General features: G+C 41.3%; 1 protein-coding gene across 5 annotated transcripts in view; it reads right to left on the bottom strand.

Moving 5' to 3' along the window:
• ctbp1 (C-terminal binding protein 1) overlaps positions 1 to 19,599 on the bottom strand; it is a 346,678-nt gene that overhangs the window by 229,762 nt on the left and 97,317 nt on the right. The window contains exon 1 of one of the 5 annotated variants that reach the window (XM_085975461.1): positions 11,546 to 11,650. The exons of 2 other annotated variants lie outside the window; for them this stretch is intronic. Coding sequence is in view for 1 of the 3 variants with exons in the window: in XM_085975472.1 (XP_085831598.1) it covers positions 11,546 to 11,552 (7 nt within the window). In the remaining 2 variants the exon portion in view is untranslated. Of the gene's footprint in view, positions 1 to 11,026; positions 11,449 to 11,545; positions 11,651 to 19,599 lie in introns of those variants that run through there. 2 more of the 5 variants (XM_085975472.1, XM_085975462.1) reach the window with 2 other exon arrangements.

Genomic DNA, 19,599 nt, shown 5'->3' with positions numbered 1-19,599 from the left:
TAAAGGGAATTATATACAAACAATCTGAGTCCTTTAGTGGCTCTGCCACAAAGTAACCTATGACAGATTTCTCCCCCTTTCAATGATGACTGCACTCAATGATGCAGAGACCAATAGTAAACCTATTTAAATAAAGAACTGTAAAATGTCAATTTAATATCCTGAACCTACAGGTGATTCTAAGAACTAGTCAAGTTCTTTATACCTGTAATTTAAGATTGCCTAATCTTTTAGTTCATACCATCGTATAGATTACACAGCGTAGCAACTTCAGTATTATTCCAGGGTCCTGGTGCTACGAAATCCTCATTGTACATATTGTGGGTAGATTCATCAGCAGCAAACAGAACAGCCAGGACAACATAACAACAAACGTTAATTACACAGAGGAGCCTTTAAGTTGTGATTTGTGATCACTTCTAGTTGTCTGGACCTCCTAAATGGCAAGCTCTGCTTCGCAAGCAGTCCCAAAAGTCATCTCTTTCTATGCATCTCCGAGCCTCTGCGGTTTTCACTCTACTACAATACTGCTAAATCACTCCAGCAATAAAGCATTGGCATAATTAAACACTAAAAGTAAAATAAACTCCCAGTGTTCGTGCAACACAGATAAATAATGCCAAGCTTAGAAATTCAGGAATAAACACGTATATTAACATGAAAGCAAACCTACTGCTGGGTTAGCTTTGTCACACTGCATGACTACTTCCATAGCTGCTCAAATCACATACAGGTGAACACCATAAGCTAGGAAACCAAATTATTATTATTTTTTTTATTTTTTTTAAATCTTTCCCTATAAAATATTAATGCTATAGTTTATATAATGCATGAGGTAACAGTATTTGCAGGTGAATTCTTGTGCTGCTTGGCTAGCAACCCCAATATATAAATGGTGAACATGGCAAATCCTATTTTTTTTTTTATTTTAAAAAGGTATTTATCATGGTCATAGTTAACAGCAAGACCTCGACAAAGTTTAACTGAATAAGGTTTCAAAACATTTAGATACAATATTCTTTGTTGGTGCTATTTATGCCATTACAAGCTTTTAAATATGGAAATGTGCAAAATGCTAATGATGTTTTTAAATATTGAGATGTGATGAAATGCCAATTTTGTTTCTTCCATCCATAAAACAGCATTCATTGCAATTCTATCTGCTTCTGTGCGAAGCAGGTGAGAAATGCGAGAGACAATCTTTAGTCAAGGTGAAAGGAAAAGGCTTCACGAAAGAGTCAGCTTTTGTCACTTATCAAGTATGATTGGCGATCTTTAAACAAGTATTTAAAAACAAGCAGGAAGAGAGATATAAAAGTCAATTTTTGTTTTTTTAAAACTTATGAATTCAAAATGGCTATAAAATACAGGCCACATTTCAAAAAGAAAACCCCAAATATAAGGAGCTCTGCACAAGTCTGAAGAAGAAAGTAGGAAACTGCACCTCTGTGACCAACTGTGCAAAAGATAATGTGTCAGGTTAGGAAAGACTAAGTTTGAAAGTTCATCTATGATCTCAACATTGGGGCGAAATAACTCTGCTTATACCCGGATGGAAAATATTTCAAGGGAAATCCTTCCTTAAATTTTGACAGTCAGTCCATCAGTCCGTCATTCTCAACAGCTCCACTAACTTTTTGAAAGTAAATTTTACAGAAATGTTACCAGCTTTAGCAGCAGGAGTTGGACCAGAAGAACCATATCTGCAATTAGAAAAGAGTGCTCAGCAAGTACAACAGGCACCATTTCCAATTTACCATCCCTCTCATATATCCAAGCTGCCCTGGTGCTGTGGCTGGAGCCCTCCCACCATGCTCTCTCCCGGTTCCAATTTGCTGTGTGATTTTGGACTCGTGTGAAGTGCCATGCCCGTTTTGTTTAAAGTGGTGAAGTTAGAATGAATGCATGAGGCTCCAGGCAATAGGTAAACAAGTTCAGAGAAGGCAGAAGAGGATTTGGAACAACCACAAGCAAAGGAATCATTTATTAAAAAAATGAACCTCAAGTCTCCCTGCAGTTTATCAGACTGGTGTCCTTGCTGGAAGCAGGACTGAGCCGAGCTCCTCATCCCACTCAATGATACACCTCAGTATACAAACAATCCATTAGGCAACTTTACATTGGCTGCGTGCTTACGATTTGCCGTCTGCCTCCCTGCAGCATATTCCAATTACAAATGCAGGAAAATATGGAGCAAGTTAACAGCGAGATCGGTGCACTAGATGGTGATATTTACAGTGTACATCACCAATCTCACCAGTGCAGGAAAATCTGGGCCAGTGTTCTGGGACTGAGAGAACAAAGTGAGCACAAGTACGTAATATGCTTTTATAAACACACTTTCCTGATTTATTTTATTTTAGGTGGGTTTTAAGGAGAATAATTTTTCAGCGTCAGTGATAGCGTTCACGTCCGAGTCAGAAGGTCATGTATTCCACCCAGTATGACTCCATCCAGCCTAACACTGCCGTGCAGTTCTGACGGAGTGCTGCACTGTTGGAGGTGCAGTCTTTCGAATGAGACGTTAAATCGAAGGTGGATGTAAAAGATCCTATGGCACTATGTGAACAACAACAACCACCACAGACGACCAGGGAGAGTCTCCCCAGTGTCCTGGCCAATATTTGTCCCTTAACCCACATCATTAGAACAGATTATCTGGTCATTTATCTCATTGCTGCTTGTGGGACCTTGCTGTACTCGATGTGTACACCACATTACCCTAAATTACAATAGTGACTATACTTCAAAAAGTACTTAATTGGCTTTGGGATGTCAAGAGGTTATGAAAGGTGTTATATAAATGCAAGTTCAAGAACTCATATTGACTAAGGTGAGCAAGTGACTGACTGAGGTAGATTACATCTATCTTTTTCCACTTAACTCAAAATGAATTTAATTGCTAATTCAAAGCCCATCTAACTTGCAGCAAAACAATCTTTTGCCTCATTCAAACAGAGTTAATAAGAACACATGTAAAGAAATGCATTATGAATTTTGACAGCTTAAACAGGGCCAACCAACATAAAGAGCTCTGGGCTGCACCCATCTCTTTGGCCAAAAAAAATACTGATCATCATTAAAAACTTTCTTTAAGCAACAAGACAACACTACCTCCCAGCATTCCACACATTAATCTATGTATTTTTATCCACAGACATAGCTCATCATAAGTCTCCTGATAGCTCATCATAAGTCTCCTGATAGCTCATCATAAGTCTCCTGATAGTGTATCAGGAGACTTATGATGAGCTATCAGGAGACTTATGATGAGATAAGTTGAACTATTGTAGCCATCCCCAATACTTTTATGGATCTCTGGAATACGAAATCACAATTATTCCACATGTGCAGGTATTTTTTTTTTTTTTTTTTTTTTATAAATTCGTTCATGGGATGTGGGTGTCGCTGGCAAGGCCAACATTTATTGCCCATCCCCAAGTGCCCTTGAGAAGGTAGTGGTGAGCTGCCTTCTTGAACCGCAGAGGGCAGTTAAGAGTCAACCACATTGCTGTGGGTCTAGAGTCACATATAGGCCAGAACGGGTAAGGACGGCAGATTTCCTTACCTGCATGACATTAGTGAACCAGATGAGTTTTTACAACAATCCGGTAGTTTCATGGTCACCATTACTGATATTAGTTTTTAATTCCAGATTTATTTAATTGAATGTAAATTTCCCAGCTGCCTGTGATGGGGTTTGAACTCTCGTCTCTGGATCATTAGTCCAGGCCTCTGGATTACTAGTCCAGTGACATTACCACTATGCAACCGTACCCACGTGTGATCATAATCTTACTTCCATAAGTTAATTCTGCACCTCCTATTTGATATTTGATGTTACATAACGTATGTCGGTGCAGTGACTTATGGTCCTTAACTAGTTACCCAGAGATCCCGATTTCAAATCCCACCATGGGTTCACACCAGAGAAATGACCATGAAAACTTCCAAAATGTCGTAAAAAATAATCCACAGGTTATCTAATGTCCTTCAAAGGAGGGGTCCCCTTTCCTGGTCTGGCCTATATGCGACTCCACTCCCACATTAACTTGAGTTGTAATGTCCTTTGGCGTGGTCTAGCCAGTCATACAATTGTAACACAGTTGCTTTGAAAAGGTTCACAGCCATCTTCTCGGAGCAACTAGTTATGGGCAATAATTGTGGACATAGCTGGAGACCAAATAAAAATATTACTTGAGGCAAGAACAACCAGAGCACCCAATAAGCTATCTGGATCAAAACATTAGGGATATACAAGTTGCAGAACTCCCTCCCCCGGTACTTTTTGCCCAAGAGTACACGAAAGAAAATTTCTTGCCACTAGGGTATTTTTAAAAAATTACTGGGCCCCATGTAATCATGTGTATGCGAGAGATTCTCCATCTATTAGGCCTCCAATAACTCAGTTCTAATAGCCTAGCATCAATTACTAATAGCCAGATGTTAAGCTTGTCAACTACTTCCTTGTTTACACACTATTGGAACCTATATCATTCTTCTTGAACTAAAAATATGCAATCTTAAAAAATAGGTTTGGTAAGTAGCAAAACTGGAGAACATGTGGATCTGGATATATTGGTAATCTCTCAGCATCCCTCTTCTGACAGAAATATTATCCTGAAAATCAAATGACTGACCATCCCTACTTTATACCATTCCTCATTCAGGTCTTTCCCAAAGGAAGTCTGCACACTGCAATTCTATTACACAACTTATTCTTACGGGTTTGACATGCAGTATTCAGGAGGTGAAACAAGCTCGGATTGGTACTGAATATGTGGAAACAGCTCAACATTTATTACAATCTGTACATCGATGGTTGAAGATGCACTGTTTTTTTGCAATTGTCTCAAATTTACAACCTGGAAGCAATACTGATTTTACAGGATGTGATCATGAATTTTAAAACTGTATCTTTATTAAATGTGAGGTATAACTAGAATTGCCAACCTGAGAGCGCAAGGACATAGTAAAATAATTCAATGTTTTGGATCAGGAAGCTTGCAATTCATTTGCCCTTGAAATTCGTGTTCATACCTTCACAATGTCACTCAATTATTTCCCAGAACCTCCATACTAACATCAACAGGTTAAAAAATTAAAAAATTTAAAGCAGAAAAACATAATCTGCAGCATTCTTGTTTTCATTGAAAACCATAAGACTTCTATATAGAAAAGTATGAACTTGCATTTATATAGCGCCTTTCTCGACCTCAGGTCGTCCCAAAGCGCTTTACAACCAATGAAGTACTTTTGAAATCTAGTCACTACTGTAACGTAGAGAAACACGGCAGCCAATTTGCACACTGCAAGGTCCCAAACAGCAATGAGACATATGAACCAATAATCTGTTTCAGCAACATTGGTTTCATGATATCTCAGTTAAAAGCTGTTACAATTACAGATGTAGCTGATTCATACCAAGGGTGAATAGGGGTACAAGAGAATTTTGTCATACTATAAATATAGCTTAGCATAATAATGGTTCCTTTTCCCCAATTATTTCTTGGAAAGTTTAGAAACGTAGCATTTGCAAGCAGACGAGAAAGAACCATTGTTGGTACAACATGCAGAGCTGGAGAAGCTTCAAGAAACGTAACCCAGCACATCACAGAATCATGACCATTGCGATACCCAATCAACTGACGCAGTAACATTATGGCAACCAATAAAAGTTCAGACTGCAAGAATCATTTCCAGCAATGTGAAACACGCATAATTAAAAGAACTGCCAGAAGCAGACAGAAACAAACAAGAAATGTGATACAGGGAAAAATTATAACACATATTTTGTATCCTGTGCACAAAAGGTAATTTGATTCACACAGGAAACCACATCTTCAACTATTGCATATAGTGTTAAACCTGTTCATTTTAATTTCCTGATACTGCAGGAACACTCAAATTTGTAGATTCTCAGCTCTCCTTACAATTTCTTTCATCCAAACTGACCTCAAAATGCTGCTTTTCAGTGCAAACAAAAATGTAGTCAACTATTGCATCTAAATAAAAACCCTGCCTGTAAGCTAAAATATACACCACTCTCTCCACCACCGGCGCACCGTGGCTGCAGTGTGTACCATCTACAAGAAGCACTGCAGTAACTCGCCAAGGCTTCTTCGGCAGCACCTCCCAAACCCGCGACCTCTTCCACCTAGAAGGACAAGGGCAGCAGGCATATGGGAACACCAGAATCTCCAAGTCACACACCATCCTGACTTGGAAATATATCACTGTTCCTTCATCATTGGGTCAAAATCCTGGAACTCCCTAACTAACAGTACTGTGGGAGTCTCCTCACCCCGCGGACTGCAGCAGTGGCTCACCATCACCTTCTTGAGAGCAATTAGGGATGGGCAATAAATGCTGGCCTTGCCAGCAATGGCCACATCCCACGTACGAATTAAAAAACATGGACCATTTACCACAATAGCGCTCACCTCATTATCACGGGTCCCAAAGTGAAAATTATTTTGTAGATTGTAATTTTGACCAATGAAATACTTAACCATGAGAAGTTTTTTTTTTTTTTAAAAACAATAAGTACTTTTTTGCAGCCTACAAGATCAAGTGAAATTCCCCATCCGTCCTCTCTAATTCCCATGCAGAAGGTTTCCTCTATGTAGAGGACATATCCATGCAAATAAAACTCAATTTTTCTGACAATCTTGACAAAGGAAGACTTTTTTTTTTTTTAAATAGTTTAACTTTCCTGTTACATGATATCACATGCAACTGATGCAGAAAATTCAGCCATTGAGTCATAAAGCACAGAAAGAGGCCCTTCGGCCCATCGTGTCTGCGCCGGCCATCAAGCCCGGTCTAATCGAATCCCATTTTCCAGCACTTGATCCGTAGCCTTGTATGCTATGGTGTTTCAAGTGCTCATCTAAATGCTTCTTGAATGTTGTGAGGGTTCCTGTCTCTACCGCCCTTTCAGGCAGTGAGTTCCAGATTCCAACCACCCTCTGGGTGAAAAAGTTTTTCCTCAAACCCCCTCTAAACCTCCTGCCCCTTACGCTGAAACTATGCCCCCTGGTTATTGATCCCTCTATTAAGGGGAAAAGTTCCTTTCTATCTACCCCCCTCATAATTTTGTACACCTCAATCAGGTCCCCTGAACCAATGAACCTTTAAAATGATGTTACCAGAACACAATGAAATTGATGCATCAGATCATCAAGGAAGTTACATGCAGCTGGATTGGCAATAGTTTGGTTCTCCCTTTTTCCTAAAATGTCAGTTGGCAAAAAGTAACACTAAATGTTAACACAAGAGAAACAGATTGTGACTGATAAACTTATCTTCTGAGGGAAAAATTTTAGAAGTGTCAAATTTTATATTACTTTTGGATACATATTATTTACTGCAGCCTTGAAGATCAATTCCTTATTTTATGCAAGAGCCGCAAAATAATTATCTCACTAGAAATCTTCCACATCAAACTATCGAATAAAGACAGGGGCATTATTGTACTATATAAAGACAGGGCATTATACTATGTAGTGCACAATGTATTATTTATGGCATGTTTAATCTGGCCTGCCCCTTTAAGGATATGTTGAGGTCAACTGCAGGTCACAAGATAGCGACAGGTGCGGAAGCCCTTTCAGCCCATCTAAATTCTGCCTCCCAGAAAGATCCTAAAGTCCCCCCATTGCAGCTTTTGATTATTTCCAGGGTTTTTTTCCCTCTCCACAGCTCTATCTGGAAGTCTATTCTATTAATTGATCCTCACTGCTTCCAGTTCTAAAATTACTTTCATTGGATCATTCTTCTCAGATAATTTAATTTAAAAAAGTAACACTCCAGTTACCCTTTCCATTCCCTGAACTACCTTGTGTGTCTCTATAAGACTACCTCCCGTACCCACTTTCTTAGCTGGATAACCCAGGTTTCAACAACAACTTGTATTTACATAGCACTTTTAACATCCCAAGGCGCTTCACAGGAGCTTTAAAAAATAAAATTTGACACCGAGCCACAAAGGGAGAAATTAGGGCAGATGACGGTTTTAAGGAACGTCTAAAAAGGAGGAAAGAGAGGTAGAGAGGCGAAGAGGTTTATGGAAGAAATTCCAGAGCTTTGGGCCTAGACAGCTGAAGACATGACAAACAAAGGTTGAGCGATTATAATCAGGGATGCTCAAGAGGCCAGAATTAGAGGAGCACAGATATCGTGGGGGTTGTGGGGCTGGAGGAGATTACAGAGATAGGGAGGGCGAGGGGCTGGAGGAGATTACAGAGATAGGGAGGGCGAGGCCATGGAGGGATTTGAAAACAAGGATGAGAGTTTTAAAATCAAGGCGTTGCTTAACCAAGAGCCAATGTAGGTCAGCGAACACAGTTAGGGCATGGACAGCCAAGTTTTGGATGACCTCAAGTTTACGGAGGGTCGAACATGGGAGGCCAGCTAGGCGAGCGTTGGAATAGTCAAGTCTAGAGGTAACAAAAGCATGGATGAGGGTTTCAGCAGCAGATGGGCAGAGGCAGAGATGGGTGATGTTACGGTGGTGGAAATAGGTGGTCTAAGTTATGGCGCGGAAGCTCATTTCAGGGTCAAATAGGAAACCAAGGTTGCGAACAGTTTGATTCAGCCTCAGGCAGATGCTAGGGAGAGGGATGGAGTTGGAGGCTTGCGAACAGAGATTGTGGCGGGGACCGAAGACAATGGCTTCAGTCTTCCCAATATTTAGTTGGAGGAAATTTCTGCTCATCCAGTACTGGATGTCAGACAAGCAGTTTGACAATTTAGAGACAGTGTTGTTGTTGTCCCTTGCTGGAAAGTACACATACATGGGCCTTGATTGACGATTGGATTATTTCTCCCAAACTTCCTCAGAACTCAGACCTTAGAGATCAGACTCACGGCTCTTCTCTACTCTACTGCCTCCAGCACTTAATGTCCCGTTTGTGTTTTGGTGACAAGAGCATGAAGCAAGATTCAAGGTTCAGTCTGACCAAAGCACTATTCAATTTGATCATGACTTTCGCCCAAGTTATATTCTACTGTTTTGACAGTGTCGTTCAACATTCTATTGGTTGTGTTGATCGCTGCTCTGCATTGGTTGAACAATTTGTGTTGAGTCTACTAAGACTTCTAGGTCTCTATCAACTTCATCCGTAGCTATTTCAACACCATCCAAGGAATACATGTGTCATGTTGGTTTCTTTCCTATGTTGATAAGGAAGTTTGCAGATCAGGAGATGCCTGTAAATTTCTGGCTCCGGGCCAGATGAAATATCACTGCTGTCTTTATATGACTAATCAAACTAATCCCAACGTTGAAATACTTTAAACAAGCTCATTTTGAATTTCTAGTTTACATTATTTAAAAACCAAACTAGTTCTCACATGGAGAACACAATTTGAGTCCTGTGTGCATGGTATTTAGCTATTACATTAGTCATTAAATTGCTGGGTTGTTATTGAGGGTGAAATGTATGGAAATACAATTTGGAAGAGTACAATAAAAAAATTTGATTTAGGTCAGCCTAAAATGCTTTTATAAACATTGGTGCCATTTTCCACATGGAGCAGATTTATTTAGTCAGCAATCTTTCTCTGCAAACTCGCATCTTAAAAGTACAATCAATTGACTGTATACCATTAAATAACAGAAGCATTTTCTCCAAATCTGAACTAAAGTTGTAGAAGTACACTCTCCATCAGATATATATTTAATTTAAAGATATTTTGCACACATGCTCACATTCACTACAGCCACCATATGGAACAAATTTAAGCAACTGAAAATTTGACTCTGCTGACAGGTAAATACTAATTTGGGCTTTACAGTGAGACACTTCAACTGTGCTACCACACCCTTTAAAAACCTGCAATCCAATCCTTGATATGTTTATCCTTTCTGGAATTTATAAAGCATCACCCAGATACATTCAGAAACCGAATAGTGCCACACTGAGGATTTTCCATATAATATTTTTTAAGCTGCCCGAGTTATATTTTTGGTCATTTACAAGCATTTTTTGGAAGTCAAAGTACATAGTGCTACAAGCTCAAAGCTGGATGGAAGCCCTTGGTTTTATGCACCAACTAGAAAGGTACTTAGAGACATTATTTAAACAGTTTCCTTGCCTTTCTGCCTTACCATCCAAATCAACACAATTTTCACAATCACCAAGAAGTCAGTCGTCTTAAAACTTCTAAGTAAGTGTTACAATTACATAAAGACTACATGACACGTGACATTAATTGCCCTTCTTCATGCAAAGGATAATCCTACTTATTTATTTTAAAAAAGGGTTACATTTTAGGTCAGGGGAAACTTGATACTGTGCTGAAGAGGAGATTCACTTGATGCCTGAACAATGAGCAGAATCAGCAGAATTAGATTTAAGCAGCAACTATGCTTTTATATTGCAAAAGGTCAAAGCACGCACTTAAAAGAAACTATTGCGTAGTTTTTCTAAAATACCGCACAACCAGAATATGTTTAGCATCTTATCAGTTGAATCATATACACAGATTTAAATGACACGGATATAAATCTAAAAATTTGCATGCTTGCCTTCCATTCTGCAACCTCAATATAGAGCTCTCTGGAAATGTCAAATGCACATTCAGTCCAAATTCACCATGAATTACTACTTTCATTTTTAAAAAACATACACAGAACCAGAACAGCTTTCCAATTGTGACTCCAGAACAGTAAACATTTTTTTTAAACCCTGTGGTAGCTTTGCTTATACCTGCTCTATGGGATTGATTACTTGGCACACATCAGCAACATTTCCATTCAAGACAGCCAGAAAGTATATTACTTTACATATATTAAATATATTTTTTATACATACACAGTTACTTCACTAAAAACACAGCATATTTAGTTTAGAAAAAACACCTTTCAGATTTTAATTTTTTTTTTTTTTTTTAATTCAGAACCTGGAAATACACATCAATTTGCAAAATTTCATCTACACACAAATAAACTTTAACCTTGAAATTTAAATTAAAACAGCCCCAAAAATGTTAGGACGGGAATATTACCGCATTAACTTGCCTTTGGTGATGAAATCTCGGTATAAACTTCTACTTAATAGTCTTTGTACTGCATCAAACTCAGCCAAGTTATACACAGTAAAGCATTCTATTACAGCATCACAAAAATCTCCAGATACAAAATACATCCCAACAGATTAAAACTACAGAAAGGGGCAGTGTTCGCCAATGAGGAAATAAAAGTCGAGCTGCTTGATTATATATTATGCTGATGAGCTTGAACTTGCAGATCTAATAGACCCCCCCTTCTAAAAAAAAATATGAACACAAGGATCCTGTGGCCTGCGCTTATTAAAAATACAACCCGGCCCCTTCATCCTCTTATTTCATGCACAGCAGAACCACACAGCAAGCGATCTGTAGCAACCCCACCCAAAGCCTTTCAAAGAATAAAATAAATCCACCCATCTTCAAATCACTAAACAAATAGCTTCCACCCCCCCCGAAAAAAAAACAAAAAGCTGCTACTCCCTTTTAGCTACACTCACTCGAGAAAGAGAAATAAAATGAAGAGACAAACCTTGCATCCCCCAGCTTCAGTGTTTGTACCAGAATTTACTTGAGCTTGTAAAAATATGCAGCAAAAAAAAAGGCCATGAAACCAATCACTGTATACGATTGCTTGAAACAAGCCAATGAGAAGCAGCTGTTATTGGAAACTGGCCAACCATATCATAGCTCATTACTCAGTCAGACAACTGCTTGCTCAGAGAGAAAGAGGCTGGGGGGAGGGGAAGAGAAACAAAAAAAAACCTCTCCAGAGATGGCTACTCGTCTAAAATGTTTTTGGGGAGAATAATGCACGCAGCTAAAGGGGACCCGATTATCCAGAAATATTGAAAAGGCTATTTGTCAAAACAGTGGGTTAGAAACGGGCTGTTAGCGAAAAATTAACCCTTAAAATAAAAACTAGGTATGTGTTGCAGTTCCCACTGTGCTAAGTCATGTAGAGCTCGCATGAAACTGCATCGAGGTACTCCAGACTCCTTTCAAAAGGTCATGTTTTATATGCTTCGTGTGAACACAAGACATTTGCAAGTATTACAACTGTAAACTTCATTTCATTTTTACCAGCACTTAAGAACTTTTTTTTTTAATTCAGGATTCTACACTTTTTTATCAACAATATTTTACCCAAATTTCAAGTTTCTCCTTGCCTAGTTTACCATTCTGAATTATACTACAAAACCAATATGACCATATGACTGTCACACTACATATATTAGGAGTCTTTTATTGCAAAACTTTCACACCAAGAAAAATCTGTTAAGAGTAACATACTTAACTCTATGCATATGAAATGCATATGTACCAAGTAATTTTAAATGTTCTGATTACTATTTTAAGTGAGCAGTCTGCAAAATATTTTTTAAACTGTTGGTTCCCAATATTAAAGAATTTAAAAGCACACCATCTTAAAAAAAGTTTGTGAAACCATTTTTTTATTTCAAACAATGTAATGTCGTAAAGTACATCAAAATACGTTCATCTCTTTACTGCTGTGTTACAACGATCATGCAAATGGTGTACAGCTCTTTCCCGCCTCACAAAAATTACATAAAACATTTTTTTTAAATGAAGAGTCATACATACCTTCAGAAATGATTATAGCCAACATACAGACTAACATGAAATTAAGAAAATTGGAAAAACAGACCCAGGAAATTGTGTTATTAAACTGCCAACTACATCAGGATCATGCTGGAGGATTAAAACTATCCGAGGCTTCTTTGTCCACATCCAACCATCTCCTTGATATCAGCCTTGGCTCAGTGGTAACACTCTCACTAGAAGGATATCAGCCTTGGCTCAGTGGTAACACTCTCACTAGAAGGAGTTAGAAGGCGTGGGTTCAAGTTCCACTCCAGAGACTTGAGCACTTAATCGAAGCTGGTACTGTTGTGTATGTACCTTTAAGAGAATAACTGGTCTCAGACTGCAGTACCGGCAGTGACCACCCCTGTATAAAAGCGCTAGAGAGCCTCTGTTGGTTAGTTTCATTTATGCCTTTCACCAGTAAAGATCTCTTTGTTTCTCTCCTGCTAGTCCGTGTCTCAATCATTCACGGACTTAACACTGGCGACGAGTGAGAAACGAACTTACCTGCAACTCAGCAGCAGCTCCGACGACGTGTTGAAGGTCGGAGCCAGAAGAAAGAAAAAAAAAATAGGCCATTGAAACTCGAGAAACGGGCGTCGACCGTCAATCATCGATTTCAAAACTTGCAGGAGAGACTGTCCAGAGCCAGGCTGGGTTCCTCGGTCCGTGGTTTCCCAACCAATCGGGCTGGTGGCAGGTAGTACTCTGATCCTTCCTGGGCTGCAACGGGGCCGGGCAGCGAGTCGGGAAGCAGAGAGAGAGGGTGGAGCATACAGGGCGCGGCCGGTGCTTCGAAGCTGGGCAGCGTTCGGACCTAAGAAGAGGGAGGGAAGTGTCCCAGAGGGTCCGTTCCACGACGGGAAGATAATAAAAGAAAATTAATTAATATTTAACGCGCAGGAAACCGTGGAAAGCAGCGCTAACAACAGCGGGGAAGAAGGAAAAGCGCGGGAGGCGCCATTTTGTTAAATCGGAGAAGAAGGCAAAGCGCCGGAGGCGCCATTTTAGATTTGCAAGATGCCGAAGACTGGCTGTATCACTGCTTTTGATAATACATTAGAGGACTGGACCACGTATGTGGAAAGAGTCGAGGTATATTTCGAGGCAAATGAAATAGCGGAGGGGAAAAAGGCATCAATATTGCTAAACGCAATGGGCGCTAGAACGTACGGCCTATTGCGGGATCTGATTACTCCAGCCAAACCGAAGGCGAAGAGTTTTAACGAAATTGTTGCTGTTCTACAGGAGCACTTAAACCCTGCGCTGCTGTTGATAGCAGAAAGATTTAAATTCCACAGGAGAACTCAGCACAAAGATGAGAGCAATGCTGAGTATCTTATGGAACTACGCAAGCTATCAAAGCACTGCCAGTTCGGAGCAGGACTGGCAGATACCCTACGGGACAAATTTGTCTGTAGACTCCTGAGTGAAGGAACACAGAAGAAGTTACTCGCAGAAAAAGAGCTGACGCTAGATAAGGCTTTCAGCGTGGCAGTATCGTATGAAGCAGCAGCCAGGGGAGCTGCAGAAATTCAACAAAAACCACAGGAATACGGCACCCACGAAATGACACGGGGATTTGCAAAATGTTATCGCTGCGGCAGAACTAACCATGACCAGAAGGACTGCTGGTCCAAAGACAAAATATGCAGACAATGCGGGAAGATTGGACACATTGCACGAGTTTGTAGGTCTGGGAAGAAGACCAGCGACAACAAAAAGGCTACTAAGGAACCGTACAAGAAAGTACAAAAGATGACAGACAGTAGTTCCGAAGACCAGATGAGCGATAGTGAATCCGAGAACAGGAGATTAAGCTGTCTCAAACTTAACAATGTAATCGCAAAAGAGGATCACCGAACCATTTGGGTCACCCTCACGATAGCAGGGTCCCAAGTTAAAATGGAATTCGATACAGGATCAGCGCTAACTGTCATGAATCGACGAGACTACGAGCGGCTATTTTCACACATACCCTTGAGAGAGACATCCATCGTCTTGACGACGTATACGGGGCAAAAAGTATACCCCAGAGGAAAAATAAGGGTGCCTGTCGAATACAATGGCAAGAAAATACGGAAATTGTATCTCTACATACTGCCAAATGGTGGACCACTGTTATTGGGACGGGAATGGATCAGGAAGATAAACTTAGATTGGCATTCCATTCATGCAATGATGGTGGACGGTAAAAAAGATGAAGACGTCACTCCTGTACGATTGTCAACAATCTTAGCTAACGCCAAAGAGGTATTTCAACAAGAACTGGGCACGCTTAAAGGCGTAACCGCCTCGTTAAAAATAGAAGAGAATGCAGTTCCCAAGCTTTTCAAAGCGAGACCGGTACCATATGCAATTCGTCCAGCCGTCGAGGCAGAGCTGGAGAATCTGGAGAAGGCGGGCGTGTTGTCTAAGGTCGACTGGAGCGAGTGGGCGACACCCATCGTTCCTGCCATGAAGAAAACGTTAAGCAATAAGTCCGGAGAGCCAAGGAAGATTCGCATCTGTGGGGATTTCAAGGTGACGATGAACCCTGTCCTTCACACAGTACAATATCCTCTTCCAAGGATAAAAGACATCTTCGCCTCACTGTCTGGAGGGAAGCGTTTTACAAAAATTGACCTAGCACAAGCATATTTGCAGATGGAGGTTGAAGAGTCCTCTAGGAAGTATCTCACGATAAACACTCACAAAGGTCTTTACCAGTATCATCGATTGGTATTCGGAGTAGCATCGGCTCCGGCGATATGGCAAAGAGCGATGGAACAAGTCCTGCAAGGGATTCCGGGGACTCAGTGTTACTTGGACGACATCCTTGTAACAGGTGAAGATGACAGTGAACACCTTAACAACCTAGAACAGGTGCTCACTAGACTACGGGAACATGGGCTGCGAGCCAACCGCCCCAAGTGCGAATTTTTAAAGAAACAGATATCGTATTGTGGCCACGTGATTGATGAAGAGGGGTTACATAAGTCCCCTGACAAAATTGAAGTGGTTGTTAAGGCCCCAGCGCCTGAAAATGTGTCGCAACTGAGGTCATTCCTCGGGTTGGTGAATTACTATCATAAGTTTTTGCCGAATTTGTCGACAATTCTGCATCCACTGAACGCCCTGCTACGAACGGGGGTAGCATGGAAATGGAGCGATGATTGTAAACGTGCTTTTCAGAAGAGTAAGGACTTAATCACTTCGAAGGAAGTATTGGCTCACTACAACCCAGCACTGCCAATCAGGCTGGCGTGTGATGCGTCTCCCTACGGCATTGGGGCAGTACTGTCACATAAATTCCTTGATGGTTTGGAGAGGCCGATAGCTTTTGCGTCACGCTCGTTAACTTCTGCCGAGCGTAACTACGCCCAGATTGACAGAGAGGCCCTCAGCCTAATGTGGGGGGTGAAGAAGTTCAATCACTATCTGCATGGTCAAAAATTTACTCTACTAACCGATCATCAACCTCTTGTCTCCATTTTCAACCCTCAGAAGGGCGTACCGATAATGACAGCACAACGGCTGCGGAGATGGTCCCTTTTCCTAGGGGCACACCAATATGACATCGAGTACAGGGGAACTAAACAGCATGGAAATGCTGATGGATTGTCACGTCTACCGTTGCCGACGGTGGAAGAAGAAGACCTTGCAGTGGATCCAATGGAGTTATTCCACTCGACCATAGTCGAATGTCTCCCTGTGACAAATGCAAACATAGAAAAGGAAACACGGAATGACCCGACACTATCACGGGTCTATGATTTAATGGTGAAGGGATGGCCAGCACATGGCAAACCACTGCTGCCAGCATTTTCGCCGAGAAGAGAACAGCTGTCAGTGTGCAGAGGAACCTTGATGTGTGGATCCAGAGTAGTAATTCCACCTAAGTTGACGGATAGAGTGCTCAATGAGCTTCATGAGGGTCATCTGGGTGGGGTAAAAATGAAGAGCTTAGCCAGAGCGTTTGTGTGGTGGCCGGGAATCGATAGAGAAATCGAAGAGATGACCAAGAGCTGTGCAGGATGCCAGAAGGTCCAAAACGCCCCACCACAAGCTCCTCTGCATCCATGGGAGTGGCCCTCATCTCCATGGCAAAGGGTGCACATTGATTTTGCTGGTCCCTTCATGGGCTCGATGTTTTTAATTGCGGTGGATGCACATTCAAAGTGGCCAGAGGTAATAAAAATGTCCTCAACCACCACGGAAAAAACTATCACAGTCTTACGAACCATATTCGCCAGGAATGGGCTGCCTGAACAGATTTGCTCTGACAATGGACCACAGTTTGTGTCTGAAGAGTTCCGGAGGTTCTTAAAGAACAATGGTGTTAAGCATTACACATCTGCCCCATATCATCCAGCCACTAATGGATTGGCCAAGAGGTTTGTCCAAACATTCAAGAGGGCTATCAAGGCAATGTGTAATGAAGATATACCCCTACAACACAAGGTGGACAACTTCTTGTTTGCCTACCGGAATGCGACACATGCGGTTACCAACCAAACTCCAGCCATGATGTTCTTCAATCGAAGACTACGATGCCGCTTGGATTTGGTTAAGCCAAACGTCCGAAGAGATGTGGAGAACAGGCAGTTTCAGAATATGAATGAAAGGCCGACCAGGAGTTTTAAGATAGGTCAACCAGTTTTGGCCCGGGACTACCGCACTGAGAAATGGCAGCCAGGAACGATTTGTACACGACAAGGACCTCTCATGTATACCGTGGACGTTGGGGAGAGCATTGTAAGACGCCATGCTGACCAGATTCTAGAGTCACTGGAAAACGTCAACTCCACACCATGATCTGATACACCTGGTAATGAAATCGACGTTCCAATTGCAGCTACCGCAGAACCGGTAATATTGGAAGCAGATGAACCAAACAACGACATTGATTCCGACTCAACATTGCCAGAAGAACCTGATACTCCAAAGAGGCGTTATCCAGACAGAATCAGGAAGCTTCCTCAAAGACTGAACTTATAATTGCTTAAACTTAACCAATGTATCGAGCAACAGTAATTGTGATTGTAATTCGTTATCATTAGTTGTTAAATGAATGTTATGTACTGTTTATCTAAAAGGGGAGGAATTGTTGTGTATGTACCTTTAAGAGAATAACTGGTCTCAGACTGCAGTACCGGCAGTGACCACCCCTGTATAAAGGGTGCTAGAGAGCCTCTGTTGGTTAGTTTTGTTTATGCCTTTCACCAGTAAAGATCTCTTTGTTTCTCTCCTGCTAGTCCATGTCTCAATCATTCACGGACTTAACAGGTACTTCTGTGCAATACCGAGGGAGTGCTGCACTGTCGGAGGTACCGTCTTTCAGATGAGATGTTAAACTGAGGCCCCATCTACCCTCTCAGGTGGACATAAAAGATCCCATGGCACTATTCAAAGAAGAGCAGAGGATTCTTTCAGTGTCCGGGCCAAATTTATCCCTCGACCAACACCTAAAAAAACTGAGGAGCTGGTCATTTAGTTCATTGCTGTTTGTGGGACCTTGCTGAGCGCAAATTGGCTGCCATCTTTCCATCAAAAACTTAAGGATAAGTTTCACGATGGAAATTGCTGAAAAAAATAACTGTTTGTGAACGACAGTCGCCGTTATTAATGTGCAAATCAGCCAGCAACTTAGAGCGAGGAAGAACTACCCCATGAATTGCGAATCGCCACAAGTTGCTGGTCGATTTGCGCCACTCCGCCATTTGCTTCGCGAATATGGCATATCGCCCTTAACCTCCCCATGAATTTCATGACGTTGCTGCATTTGTACATTAATTGCCCATTAAACTCGCCACAGAAAGTTACGTATAGTAACCTGTCACCCCTAATCCTCTAACTTTTACCGCTGCACAATAGAGAGCATCCTGACGAACTGTATCATAGTATGGTATGGCAGCTGTAGCTACTATGACCGGAAAGCCCTGCAGCGGGTAGTCAAAACTGCCCAACGCATTACCGGCACCCGGCTACCGACCATAGAGCACATATACCAGAAACGCTGTTTACGGAGGTCACGGACCATCATCAAAGACCCTACCCACCCCAGCCACAGTCTGTTTGCCCGCCTGCCATCTGGGAGACGCTACAGATGCATTCGCACCCGAACGACCAGATTTAGGAACAGCTTCTTTCCCAGCGCTATCATCCTAAACTCCACAAATAAACTCTAAAGCCTGCACATCTGCCAATGCACTTTATTATGGTTATGTTTATGTTAATGTATTACAAGCCAAATGAATGTTGAATGTTTAAATGTCTTAATCTAAATGTACACTCTCGGGAGCCGCAAGCCTACATTTCGTTGTACTGCACTTGTGCACTAACAATGACAATAAAGTTGATTATGATTATGATGAATAGTGTAAGCACCCTTTTAACGATGTGATAATTGTTAATGACTGCCAATCAACCTCTCTGGCCTAGAAAGTGAACAATTAAAAGTGTGGCGTCTCAATCCTTCAGGTAGTGAATTGTTTCAGGATATTTTTTAAAATGTTAAATTTAAAATGTTTGCATTTTTTTCTTACTTTTCCTTTCTGTCTCTTTTCTTTCTCTCTCTCTATTTCTCTTTCTGTACCTGATTTGACGTTGAATTCACCCACTCTAATTTACACGTCCTTCTTCATCCTTCCGTTGTTTATTTCATCTCATTGGTTAAGGAGATACACTGTTGGCCCCATCGTTCACCAAAGTCCCAGATACCCTGTTGCCATCATTATCAGCTCGCAATTCCAGCAACATACAGGGCAAAACATTTTTGAGCTGAAGGGTGCAGGAAAAAGCCGAACTAGCCGGACACGCCGTGCGATGCCCAGCTCCAGCAAATTCCAACCTATTATTAGGTTTTATAAACAACACCTGCGGAAATACTGTGGTGAATGGAGGGCCAAAGGCAAGATAATTGGGAACTTGAAAATGACAAGATTACATTTTCCACTAGGTATTGGAATGTGCTTTGGTATCTTCACAATTTCCCTA

This window comes from Somniosus microcephalus, chromosome 2, assembly GCF_052327205.1.
Source record: "Somniosus microcephalus isolate GS21.2 chromosome 2, FLI_Smic_1.0, whole genome shotgun sequence".
In the NCBI taxonomy this organism is placed as follows: Eukaryota; Metazoa; Chordata; class Chondrichthyes; order Squaliformes; family Somniosidae; genus Somniosus; species Somniosus microcephalus.
This window is presented reverse-complemented; position numbering and strand designations above follow the sequence as displayed.